The sequence below is a fragment of the Rosa rugosa genome, chromosome 4, assembly GCF_958449725.1.
Source record: "Rosa rugosa chromosome 4, drRosRugo1.1, whole genome shotgun sequence".
Lineage (NCBI taxonomy): Eukaryota > Viridiplantae > Streptophyta > Magnoliopsida > Rosales > Rosaceae > Rosa > Rosa rugosa.
The window spans coordinates 55849693-55863088 of record NC_084823.1 but is presented as its reverse complement, the minus strand read 5'-3'; the positions used below and the strand labels follow the sequence as shown (position 1 = coordinate 55863088).

General features: G+C 41.5%; 1 protein-coding gene and 1 pseudogene across 1 annotated transcript; both read left to right on the top strand.

Annotated features, from left to right (window-relative positions):
- The first annotated feature begins 438 nt into the window (after window positions 1-438).
- LOC133745079 ((+)-cis,trans-nepetalactol synthase NEPS1-like) lies at window positions 439-4992 on the top strand (annotated as a pseudogene).
- Window positions 4993-8765: 3773 nt separating this feature from the next.
- LOC133745078 (membrane steroid-binding protein 2-like) lies at window positions 8766-9778 on the top strand. The gene is made up of 2 exons (XM_062173072.1): window positions 8766-9103; window positions 9727-9778. The coding sequence occupies exons 1-2, from the start codon at window positions 8766-8768 to the stop codon at window positions 9776-9778; spliced, it is 390 nt and encodes a 129-aa protein (XP_062029056.1).
- Window positions 9779-13396: the final 3618 nt, after the last annotated feature.

The following is a 13396-nucleotide window of genomic DNA, read 5'->3' as shown; positions in this document are numbered from 1 at the left end:
GGCTTCAAATTTTGATAGAAAATGACTAAAATGCTCAGTTTTTATTATAATTTACGCTCATGCCACTGCCATAATCCTCACCAACCAAAACCTGAAATCCCCAAATGCAAAACGCAAAACCCCCAAACCCAAATTGGAAAACCTAAAAACTCCAGCGACAGATCCAAAACGCTTTGCAAAATCTCCGTAGTAGCAGCGCTCAGCTTGAAATCTCAGCCATGTCCATGACTCTCAAAGCTTCGCAACTGTAAATATAATGATCGAGTCGTTGTGGTGAGGCCGAGGACGAGGTTAGCTGTGAAAAAGCTGAAGGAGGAGGCGGTGCTGCCGGAGCCGGAGAAGGAGAAGTAGAAGGACCGCGTGATTGTGATTTCGGAGAAGGAAGACTCCGATTCGGAGGGTGAAAGGGAGGAAGAAGAAGAAGAGAACAAAGCTGTGATGGCTGACGATAGTGGTGGCTTGAGTGCTAGCAAGGCTGCTGGGCAAGAAGAAGAGAACAGTACAGCGCCGTTTCCTGAAAAGGTATATCAATGTTCTTATCTTGTATTTGTGCTACTGTGCTACTGTGTTAGCCTTATGTATTCTTATTTTTGTATTTGTTTTAGAAGAAGATGCCGGTGCCCAGATGTATTCTTATTTTTGATTTGTTTGTGAACTTGAGCGCCTTTCCTTAAGCAAGATGTTAAATGAATTTGTGGGCTTTTTCGGTTATTTTATGTATGAGAATTGTTGTTTGTTTTAGTGAGGTTGCTGAGGTTCTCTGATATGCAATTGTTTTCAGTGTAGTTTAGGTGACTTTAGCAGTCGCAGAGAGTGGGCTAAGTAGTAAACTTTTTGTTTTTCACATGCTTGGATTCTTCACCCCATTGCATTGCAACGTTATGTGGATTAACTGCATTGCAACGTTATGTGGATTAACTGAATTGCAAAAAAGATTAGGCTTATTTGTTGTGAGGTATAGGTTGTGTTAGCCTTCCCATCTATTTCTTTTATTGTGAATTGTGTTCAGGTTTTAGGTGTAACTTTTTATAACTATAATATCTAAGTTTTCTTGGTTAGTTGTTTTAAACTACGACAATGATAAAGGACAACAGCATATTTTGTTGGTAATTGGTCTGGGTTTTTATTCAACTTAGGACTGACCTGTTGTTATTTTATTAGGCAGCTAGTTATTGTCCTGCAGCTCTTTTAGCACTAACACTCACGGCAGAATGTTAATGCTCCTTTTTCTCTTTATCTGTAAGGTGGTTGAGGATTTGACAGTCACTAGTTTGTTGTAATCATTTGCTACTGTGCTACTGTGTTATTGTTGTTATGTGCTACTGTGCTACTGTGTTATAGTTGTATTTGTGCTACTGTGCTACTGTGTTATTGTTGTTATGTGCTACTGTGTTTATTTGAAGTTTCTTTCTGCAGTTTATTGTTGTTATGTGCTACTGTGTTTAGTTTATTGTTGTTATGTGCTACTGTGTTATCGTTGTATTTGTGCTACTGTGCTACTGTGTTATTGTTGTTATGTGCTACTGTGTTTATTTGAAGTTTCTTTCTGCAGTTTATTGTTGTTATGTGCTACTGTGTTTAGTTTATTGTTGTTATGTGCTACTGTGTTATCGTTGTATTTGTGCTACTGTGTTATTGTTGTTATGTGCTATTGTGTTTAGTTTATTGTTGTTATGTGCTACTGTGTTATCGTTGTATTTGTGCTACTGTGCTACTGTGTTATTGTTGTTATGTGCTACTGTGTTTATTTGAAGTTTCTTTCTGCAGTTTATTGTTGTTATGTGCTACTGTGTTTAGTTTATTGTTGTTGGAGATTTTGTTTGAAACCAAACATGGAGCCTAAAATATGATTTTCACTTCTGTGGGATCTCTATTGTTTCACTATGCCATCACTCATAATGTGCATGTGTGAAGTACATATTATTGTTATGTGCTACTATGTGTGCAGTACATATTCTTCATGAACTGGACGAGTGCAGTAGCAGAATTGGACGAGTATGATTTCAGCGAGTGCAGTAGCAGAATTGGACGAGCATGAGTGCAGTAGCAGAATTGGACGAGTAGGAGTGCAGTAGCAGAATTGGACGAGTATGAGTGCAGCGAGTGCAGTAGCAGGATTAGGTGATGACGAGTGCAGTAGCAGAACTGGACGAGTATGAGTGCAGCGAGTGCAGTAGCAGATTGGACGGGTGCAGTAGCAGGATTAGGCGATGACGAGTGCAGTAGCAGAACACAAGTAGCAGAACTGGACGAGTATGAGTGCAGCGAGTGCAGTAGCAGGATTAGGTGATGATGAGTGCAGTAGCAGAACATGAGTAGCAGAACTGGACACGAGTACAAGTGCAGTAGCAAAAATTTACGAGTATGAGTGCAGCGAGTGCAGTAGCAGGATTGGACGAGTGCAATAGTAGGATTAGGCGATGAGATGAGAGTTCATTCTCTTAGCAACGTATAGAAGAAAGATATATATATTTTTTTTTGCTTTTGAGAAGTAACATAAATGGATTATTCTCAAGAAAAAAAAAAGTAATATAAACATATTATTCTCAGAAATAAAATAAAAAAGTAACATAAAGGGATTAATCTCAGAAAAAGAAAAAAAAGTAATATAAAGGGATTAGAAGTCAAAATGAGTAGTTAAGGGGGAAAAAAGTAACATAAATGGATTATTCTCGAAAAAAAAAAGTAATATAAAGGGATTAGAAGTCAAAATGAGTAGTTAAGGGTAAAAAAGTAAATTAACTCATGACATGTGGCAAGTGGAGAGCAAATTGTCCTTATTTGTAAGATTTAATCCTTATAAAATGATTACAAGTCAAAATAAGTAGTTAAGGGTAAAAAAGTAAATTAACTCATGACATGTGGCAAGTGGAGAGCATATTGTCCTTAAGTGTAAACTTTTGTCCTTAAATGTTCAAAACCAAATGTTGTGGAGTTTTTTGTGTTTTGAAATCCTATCAAGGGGGTATATGTAGTTTGCTATTTTTTTTTTATAAAAATTTTAGGGCAGAATTGGAACTTTAAGGGAAAAAAGAAAAATGCAATATGAACTAAGCATGTGGTGAAAGAGTGGCAAATTGGCAATAGCTGCACATGGGCTGATCCACATATTGCTTATTTGCTTAAGCTCACCCAAAAATTTGGGGATTTTTTTAAAACTATTCTGTGGTTCTGGAGTACCACATGCCAGTGGTCCCAACCAATAATATCACTTGAATGTGGTGGGGACCATGCATGGGGTGAAAAAAGAAAAGAAAAATTGATTTAAGAGACCAATCAGAAATCACTACGAGTCACACGGACCAATAATATCATCCCGAATCACCACGTGTACTATGGTCCAGGACCATGTAATAATTCCCCGTTATCAAGACCTCATTGTTTTGAAGTTGAAACCCACCTGAAAGTAATTAGAGACGGGTCTCTAGTCTCCTCTCTGTCATTTTCATCACTCATCAAAGATTCAGCAGTCGTTTACTTTTTCTTCACTCTCGTTTCTACAGCCAGTCAGCCACCGCTTGTTTCTTTCAGATACTCTCGCCTCTTAACCTCCGTTGACGACAATCGACAGTTCCTCCAATTTTGGTGACCCTCTTTTACTTCAACGAACAATTTTGGTCAGTATGCTTATGTACCCGATTTATGTTCTTGTTATTCAATACCTTGTTGTTTGCCTGGACGTGTTTTTTCTTTCTTTCTTTCTTTCTGTTCTTGTTATTCACCTAAATTCTTTGAAACACTAGGTAAAGCTTGGACGTGTGGTTTTTGAAACAATTGTAAAGTCCAAATCTCATTATTATTATATCTGATTTCCTTTTGTTAGGTATATAAATTAACTCTTTTATATTTTCAATGCATGCATGAAGACTGTTTCATTTACAACGACACAACGATACTTCTTACACTTATACATAATTGTACCCGAAAAATAAAATTTGCCCAAAAGAAATGATATTTGAATATGTCCCACTACCCCATTTTTAAATTCTAAATCCGCGGTTGTAGCTGCACCCAACAATTAATTATCGTTTTAAAACGGATCATCAAAATATCATCTTCTTCTTTATTGTTTAACATAACCAGAACCCAAACAGAACGTCAAAAATTGATTAGCCAAAACGAAATTAACAATAGCCAATGGCGTGCTAGTGGTCTTACCGGAGAGGGCACTATGCACTCAGCACTCCTATAAAAGTTAGCAGCAAAGTTTGAAAGCCATACTTTCCAACTCTCGAGAAATGACAGAACTCAACAAGAAGCTTCAAGACAAGTCACCCGTGGCGCCAGCGGCATTGGCGAAGCCACCGCACATCATTTTGCATTGCATGGTGCATGTGCGGTAGTCATCGCAGACGTTCAGAACCAAAAGGGCCAGGACGTCGCCGCTTCGATCGGCCCTCACTACACCTACATCCACTGCGACGTGACAGACGAGGATCAAGTGAAGAGCCTGGTCGAATCAACGGTCCAGATGCACGGCCGCCTGGACATCATTTTCAGCAACGCAGGAATATTCTGCTCGTCCGAGCAGACCGTGCTGGAGTTTGACTTATCCAAGTACGACAAGCTCATGGAGGTCAATGTACTTGGGATGGCGACGTGTGTGAAGCACGCGGCGCGGGCCATGGTGGAAGGTGGAGTTAAGGGGAGCGTGATATGCACGGGGAGCGTTGTAGCGACTACTGGATTAGAGTGGTTCACAGACTACACCATGTCAAAGCACGCCATTTTGGGGCTGGTGAGGTCGGCGAGTATCTAGCTCGGCGCGTGAACTGCGTGTCGCCGGGGCCCTGTCATACTCCGATCATGGACTCGTTGCTTGCCTTCAAGGATGTGAAGGAGATAACCAAGTTTATGCCGTCACTGGGATGGATGGAGGGCAAGAGATTATGTCGCTGGAGCATGTGGCTAACGCCATCGTGTTCTTGGCTTCAGAGGACTCAGTTTGTATCCGGTCACAATCTGGTTGTAGACGGTGGGCAGAAAACTTGATATACTAGATCACCTCAACCTTGATGAGTCACAAAATAATGAGGGCACTCATGCGTCCATGCCCTGAAACATAAGTCAAATATGGCTTATCAATTTTAATTTGTTTTCCTCCTCTGACGTACAACTAAGGGCGCACATCTCCAACAGAGTAGCTAAATTCAATTTTTAGCTATATATAACTAGTTTTGAAACAAAATTCAATTCCAACAGACTAGCTATAGCTAAGTTATATTTAACTCTAGCTAAAATGGCTAGCTATATTTAGCTAGACAATGAGGAATAGCTAAATTTCTCTCTCCTCCTTTGCCCATATGTCAGTTTACAATTCGATAAAACATAATTTATCACTTACAAATAGCTACTACTACTAAAGCGACATTGCTAAATCAATAGCTATATTTCACAACTTTAGCTAAATTTAACTAAAAAGTAACTTATACTGTTGGAGATGCTCAAATTGTGGGTTTGATGTTCTGTTTAAGTAGAAACAAGATCAAAAACTTGCAAAGCAAGTTAAATAAAGTTAACAAACTATAGCAAAGCATTCTAATTTGAAGTCTCTTTTGTACTAAAAGTTCTACAATGTACTTGATGTTTTATATTAAATTAAAGGGTCCGGATCAAGGGACACCATATTTTATACAAATTTTGACACACCTTGTGAGCCATTAGATTTAAAAATGTTTAATGGTTGTGATTTGTTGTTTGAATGATGTCAACATAACACCAAGTGATGTGGAAAATGACATGACATAACATATTTTCATAAAAAAATTATAATTAGATTAAACAAAGTTCATAAAAGAAAAAACAATATCAAAATTTGGAAAATTATTGTTCTTATCACAATTGTACACGATCAAAAGAGAGAGAGGGGAAAAAGAAGAAGAAGAAGGATAGCAGAAGAAGAAGACTCTAAACGCCATGGGATTTTGATCCAAATCCCATGATTTTGGTTGCAACCAACTTTCTCCTTCTCTATATCCACATTGATTCGGATTCGGCAGAGCACATATTCATGAGGAGGATTGCTAGTCTTTGAAGGAGGAATGCTATACTCATGCATGATCCAACAATGGTTTTGATCTGATTCATTATTCTCATACTGAAACAGTTTGCATGTCCCTAAACCATCTTCTTATTCTTGGAATGATAGATGATGACCCCTTTGTACTTGATTACCTTTTTAGGTCCCAGAACTTGACTTTCAAGTATATATAGATGTTGAGTCGTTCATCTTCTTTAGTTTGGTGAAGAAATAGAGGTCTTCACTTTTGTCTAGCTCGGTTCCTCCAGACTCTGTCCAGATGTCCCATGGCTCTGCCGCTTTGATTGGCCACAGAGATCAAAGCTTTTGATTTGTGTCTAGTACTTGAATGGCTCTCTGTAAACCTTGTGGCGAAGGTAATATCCTAACAATTTTTGGCCAATTGGGATCAAATTACCTTAAAAATTGGTGACCCCGGAGTTTGGTTCGTCTTCATCTTTATCCATCATTTCAACATTCAAATCCCATGGCGTTTGGCATCTTGTTCTTCTGTTAGACGCGTTTTTTTTTTTTTTTTTCTCTCCTCTCTCTTTTGATCGTGTACAATTGTGATAAGAACAGTAATTTCTCAAATTTTGATATTGTTTTTTCTTTTATAAACTTTGTTTAATCTAATTATAATTTTTTATGAAAATATGTTATGCACTTATGCCATGTCATTTTCCACATCACTTGATGTTGTGTTGACATAATTCAAACAACAAATCTCAACCATTAACCCTTTTAAAATCTAATGGCTCACAAGGTGTGTCAAAATTTGTGTAAAATATGGTGTCCCTTGATCCAGACCCTAAATTAAATGACTTGAGAGGATTGATGGTGATTATCGTAAGAGAGAGATTGATGGTGATGAAGATTCTATTTAGCTCTAAAAGCCAGTGATAATAAGTAGAACGGCGAGACTTGATAAGATTGCAAAAAATGATTCGAGGAAGAGTTTGGTCCGCTTTCTCTTATGTGTGCTACCATGCTGGTTGTGAGTTCATGATGGGCAAAGTGAGGGGCGAGATCTCGTGCTTAAAGGTGTAAATTGTTGATTTTAGGAATTTTTTTTTGTCTTTCCATTACTTTTTAAGAATGTGACATCTGTTTAAGTAAATCCGAATTGTGTCTAGCCCAAACTCTAGGTTACTTGACCTAGTGGTAATAGAGTTTTAATTAGATAGAATCTCGGTGAATATTTTAGAGATATCCATTCATTGTATGATTACCTTTCCTTGTACGATTCAGATTCTATGCATTGTAATCCTCTATATAAAGAGCTCCTATTATCAATAAGAATACACAGCAATTCTCTCTCAAATATCGTTTCCCTAAAACACGTTATCAGCACGACGTCCTAACCCTAAAACCTAATAGCCAAAACCCTAAATCCGAATACAAAACCTTGATACCTTTTCTGCCACCGCCACACAACTTGAAGCCCTCGACCCCAGGAATCCAGAACCGGCGGCAAAACCACCAGAACAGGCCGGAAACTTATCGAACCGGCCACCAGAATCTCTAAATCACCCGCAGCAAATACTCCACCGGTTCATCACCTTCCGGACCTCCAACTTCTACCAAATTTTTCCAGTAGAAGCTACTCAAACCAACAATTCAGGAACTGGAAGAAATAGCCCAAAACCGGTCTGGAAGATCCTGAACATCCGGCAGAAAAACCAGCAAATAAAGAAGAAAAAAAAGGAGAAGGAGGCAGCCCAAGCCGCCCACTGCTGGCAGGCCCACCAAGGCGACACGTCAGCAGCCACGTCATCACCACACAGGCAGCTACGTCGGCAGTCAGCAGCCTGTGCCACCCCATCATTTGGGACCAACTGCCACGGCAGCATACGGGACCCACTACCACGTCAGCTTCCGACCCCACTGCCACATCAGCATCCGACCCCACTGCCACGTCAGCACCGGTCCATGCCGGTCAACTCCGGTTGACCGTTTTCAGTCAACTTTCCGACGACTTTTCCGGCGACTTTTTCCGGTCAAATTTTCCGGCGACCTATTTCAAGGTTTTTTTTTTCTAAAAGTTCCCGTTTTTGAGTTTTTATTTCAATTTCTCTTCTTTTTCCGGGGACTTGCAAACTCCATTCTTCTACCCCCCTTTCTTCATCATAGGGGAGACCTAATTAAGCCGAACTCTGGGGGTTCATGCTCACTCCAAGCTTGGAGCTTGTTGAGATCTCCAAACTTAGAGTTTGTAGAGAATTTATGATCGACCACTTACGTCATTGTTTCGATCTAATCCAATACCTCTTGGAATTGAATTTCTTGGAAGCGATTACACTCAAAAATTCATAATTTCTTGGGAGCAACTACGCTCATAAATTTTAGGATTAAATTATGTTTAGTTCCTGTACTCTGCCTCCAACATCGTTTTAGTCCCTGACATTTTAATTTCATCCAAAAAGTCTCTGAGGTCACAATTTTTGTCCAATAGGTACACTCCGTCCAATTGCTCCGTTTATAGGCTAACGTGGCATTAAAGTCAACGCCAACTCAGCCTTTTCAATTGCGAAATGTCCATACTATCCATGCCTTTTATTATTATTATTTTTTTTTTTTTGTCTGTTTATCTCTTCTTCCCCATCTCTCTCCTTCTATTTATCTCCCTTCTCTCTCTTTCTGTTCGTCTCTCTTCTCTTCCCCATTCTCTCTCAAATGTCATCATCCACCTCTCACCACCTCCTCCTCCTCTCTCCCCCCCCCCCCCCCCCCCGTCCTCTCTCAAATGATCAACCCCAAATACTCCACCTCGCCTCCTCGTTTTTCTTCGTTTTTCTTTGTTTTTCTGAAGGATGCGATCGTGATCTACACGGGCCTATCCCCGGCGACCTTCTTCACGCTCCTAGCTCTGCTCTTCGCCGCTTACCATGTCCTTTTTGGGCTTTTTAGGCCGTCCGAGACCCACAACCGCCCCAGGAGCTTGGAGGAGATGCAGCTTCTTCCGCCGCCGGTCCAGCTCGGCGAGATCACCGCCGAGGAGCTCAAGCAGTACGACGGCTCCGATCCCAAGAAGCCTCTGATCATGGCCGTCAAGTCTCAGATCTATGACGTGTCTCAGAGCAGGTGTTGAATGAAAAATTTCAATTTAGGGTTTAACTTCTGGGATTGTGATTGTTGTGCTTATCTGATTTCTGAAGTAGTCAACTAGGTTTCTATTTTGATGTTACTTTGTTATTTGGTAATTTTGATGTTACTTTGTTATTTGGTAATTTTAAAGTTGGAGACTTGATCGTCTGATAGTTTCTGGGTTCTGTTAATTGTTGAATTTGGAAGATGATAAAGACTTGGGTAGAAACTAGAGCTGCAAATTGTTTCAATTTGGGGATTGTGAATTTGCGATTTTTCGATGTGGGTTGGTGATCACTATATGTGTGTTTTAAATTTTAACCAGTAGATGTTGTTTGTTGAGTCTCACCATTGTGATTAACAAGGTGGCTGCTTTTCATTTCACCACTTGATGAGAAAGTGTTTCTATCTAGCTTGGTTTATGTTAGAGGTTCGATACAAAATAGAATTGTTTGGAATTGTTTGTTATGCAGCTTTTTTTTATGTATTTGCTAGTTCAACCATGGTGTTCGGTTCAAATTGGTTTCTGTAGAGTTAAATTTATAGTTGGTGGAATTTGGTTTTTGATGAACTTAGGAAATACCTAGATGTTGGATATGTTAGTTTGATTGATTGTGCAGGTCTGGTTCTTGGAATTTGCTGATATATGATGGCAATGGAATTGGTGGTTGAGCTCGAGAGAGAGCTCGGTGGTGGTGGTTGTGGTGATTTGGGTGTGAAGAAGAAGTAGGAAGAAAAGAAAAAGAAATGGAATAAAATAAATTAAAAAGAAAAAAGGAAGGGAGAAAGATTATAGGGTTATATTGGACATTTCACCATTATCGAGATGACTTGGCGTGGCTTGGATTGCCACGTCAGCAACTTAACGGCGTAATTTGACGGAATCTTAACGGTGAGGACCTATTGGACGGAAATTGTGACCTCAGGGACTTTTTGGATGAAATTAAAATGTCAGGAACTGAAACGATGTTGGAGGCAGAGTACAGGGACTAAACATAATTTAATCCTAAATTTTATATGTTTTCATGGTAGCCTTTTACGCTCCGAAACTAACCATAATTTCTTGTTCTCTTTCAGGATGAGTAACCTGAACAAATTGGACTTTGCTCCATTGGGTACAACTGGCTCTATATATCACAGGTGGGTTCGTGATGTCCGCCAGCACCTCAAGGACGATGGAATCCTAGATACGATTCTCGAGCCTAGCCAGGACGTGCTAACTGTTGAGCAAGCTCAAGCTTTGGAAGCAAATGGAGTAGCCTTAGATGCAAATAAGGCAAAAACCATCATCCTAATGACTCATCATATGGATGATTCGCTCTAGTACGAGTGTATGAATGAAGAAGACCCCAGAAGACTGTGGGTCTCACTCGAAGAAAGATTTGGCAACGTCCGTGACTCCCTGCTTCCTGACCTAGAAGTGAGATGGCATAGCCTCCGCTTCTGTGATTTCAAGTTAGTTCTTGACTACAACTCGGAAGCACTTCGCATTAAATTCTTAATGGAATTCTGTGGTAAAGAGATCATAGATGCGATGTTGATTGAGAAGACTCTCTCTACCTTCCCCGTCTCTGCATTGATGGTTGCTAAGAACTATCGAATCGATGACAGGACGGATCACAAGGTTTCATGAGCTTGTTGGAGCTATGAATGTCGCTGAAAAGAATGACAACATCCTTGTGAAAAACTATAATTCGAGATCCGTGAAAACAGAGCATATTCCGGAATCTAATTATAGTCACGCCCCTAAGAGAGGGGGCCAAGAGCGAAACCCTAATCTTAGGGATACTTCTGAACGTTCTGGTCCATATAATCGCTGTACTTGGGAAGGTAACCGCCAAAATAGGCGAACACGGAACCTGTAGATACCTCTACTAGCAAGCTAGTTTGCTATCTCACCAAGCATAAGTAATACCCTCTTTGTGGGCCCACAAGCCATGGTGGAGCCCAACCACGACATGCATACCGTAGCCCGACATACAACCTACCCCGTGGTAGTCGGAAGTGGCCAATACGTCACCGGGAAGCAACCTTCCCGGCCTTGCCAAACATGCTTTCTAAGACTAGAATAGTGGTTTTGCATCCCACATCTAAGAAAATGTAAATGAGAGGGGTTCCCTTACGTATAAAAGGGACCCCTTCCTCCCACTTAAACTTCATCCCATTACATCTCTTGTAATCCCTTTGGGCCGCAAGGCCCAATACACTAGTTAAAGCTTTCAAGTGGACGTAGGCGGGAGCGGGAGACGAACCACTATACATCTCGTGTCATATTCTCTCTCTCTCTCTCTTTTACGTTAATTAGAGTCACCAATTCTAAACATTAACATTGGCGCCGTCTGTGGGAAGCCAACACAAAGGCTTTGTCACGTACCATGAACTTTGGCCCGTTGGCATCAGGTCGACGCTCAGTCAACATCAAATCTAGGGATGGCAAAAATCCCCAGCGAGGTGGAGCTCCATTGGATACCCGCCCCTAATGGGGGGAGAATTTGGGGATAAATGGGGAATGGGGATGGGGATCCCCAATCCCCGCTATTTAATATTGGAGATGGGGCGGGGATGATATTGTGAACCCCATCCCCAAACCCGCCCCAATAATATATAAATATATTTAACTTATATATATTTTAATTTATTTTTTATAATATAAATCACAAATATATATACATTTACTACTTTACTTTAATGGCTACATTTTTACTTTAATGGTGTTTTGACTTTTGCACTCACTGAATTATGATTTATGAATTTAATCATGTTTTAAATTTATTTGTTGTAGATTTTGATTTTAAAAAAGGCAATATGAGAAAAAATTATTTTATTTATTAAATTCTTATTGGGGATTTGGGGCGGGTTTGGAGGCTTAGTCCCCAGTGGGGATGGGGACGGGGAATCCCCAATATATTTTTATTGGGGATTGGGGCGGGGATGGGGGTAGAGAATGACCTCGGGGATGGGGATGGTATTGTGATCCCTATCCCCAACCCGCCCCATTGCCATCTCTAATCAAATCAGGGCTGGTCAACGCCCATCAGAGCAGTCAACGCTGATCAGCAATGGTCAACGCCAACTTAAATAAAGTCAACGCTGCAAAACTATAAAAAAAAAATTGCCAATTTGCTGTGGACACCCAAAAATATTCTCTGGACACACAACATCCTCCTTAGCTTGTTGCACCGCCAAGAGCCTCCTCCAAGCTTTGATCCGTTGCGGCCCGTGAACTTGATCATCACACCTCCGCTAGACAAAGCTCGCTGACCGTCAAGCGACACGCTCAACCGCCAAACAACAACTTTCAACTGGCAACTAGCAACCGCTGACTTTGAGCACCGCGGACAAGCTCCGCTAGGAGACACTGCTGACCAAAGCTTCCCCCGCTGGCCAGAAACCGTTGGGCAACCCCCGCTGGCATCCTCCTCCGCTGAGTTTCACCACTGGCCAAAGCTCCGACGAGCTTCACTGCCGGATAGCTTCACCGTTGAGATTCACCGCCGGAGGTATTCACCGCTAGACTTCATCGCCGAACAGCCTCCCCAAGTCCCCAGGCTGAGCTTCACCGCTGAGTTTCACCACTGGTCAAAGCTCCAATGAGCTTCACTGCCGGATAGCTTCACCACTGAGATTCACCGCTGGGAATCACCGCTGGACTTCATCTCTGAACAGCCTCCCCAAGTCTCCAGGCTGAGTTTCACCACTGGCCAAAGCTCCGATGAGCTTCACTGCCGGATAGCTTTACCGCTGGGCAGCCTCCACTTCATATGGGCACCCATGGAGGTGAGTTGGACACCAAACGAAGGGATGTTGCAAGTCCCCGAGAAAAGAAGAGAAATTGATTTAAAAAACTCTAAAAAAAAGGGGAACTTTTAGAAAAAAATATCTCGAAATAGGTCGCCGAAAAAGTGGCTGGCGGTGACATGTCGCCAGAGCTGCTGACGTGGCACCGGTTGCTGATGTGGCAGTCGGATGCTGAAGTGGGCACTGACGCGAACGCAGACTGGACGCTGACGTGGATCAGGCTTCTAGGCTGACGTTAGTGGGCTTCAGGCCTGCTTCTCTATTTCGGGGTCGAGCTGTCTTCTTCTGCTACTGGGCCGAGCTGGTTCCTTTTGCTTCTGGGCCGGACTGCTTCTGTTTCTTCTAGGCTGGGCTGTGCAGAGCTTGAGGCAGGAACTGGAAAAGCTGGTGGCGGTTCAAGGTGCATCAGCTTCTGGTGGCCGGTTTGGGTGTCTTCTGGCCGGTTCCGGGAATAAGTTTTCCGATTCCTGGAATCTGGAATCAGGGCTCTGC

What these genes read in the sequence shown, in the direction of transcription:
- LOC133745078 (XM_062173072.1), top strand. Translation starts at nt 8,766, where the DNA reads ATGATCAACCCCAAATACTCCACCTCGCCTCCTCGTTTTTCTTCGTTT. An exon ending in TATGACGTGTCTCAGAGCAG is followed by an intron (nt 9,104 to 9,726) that starts GTGTTGAATGAA and finishes TTGATTGTGCAG; the next exon opens with GTCTGGTTCTTGGAATTTGC.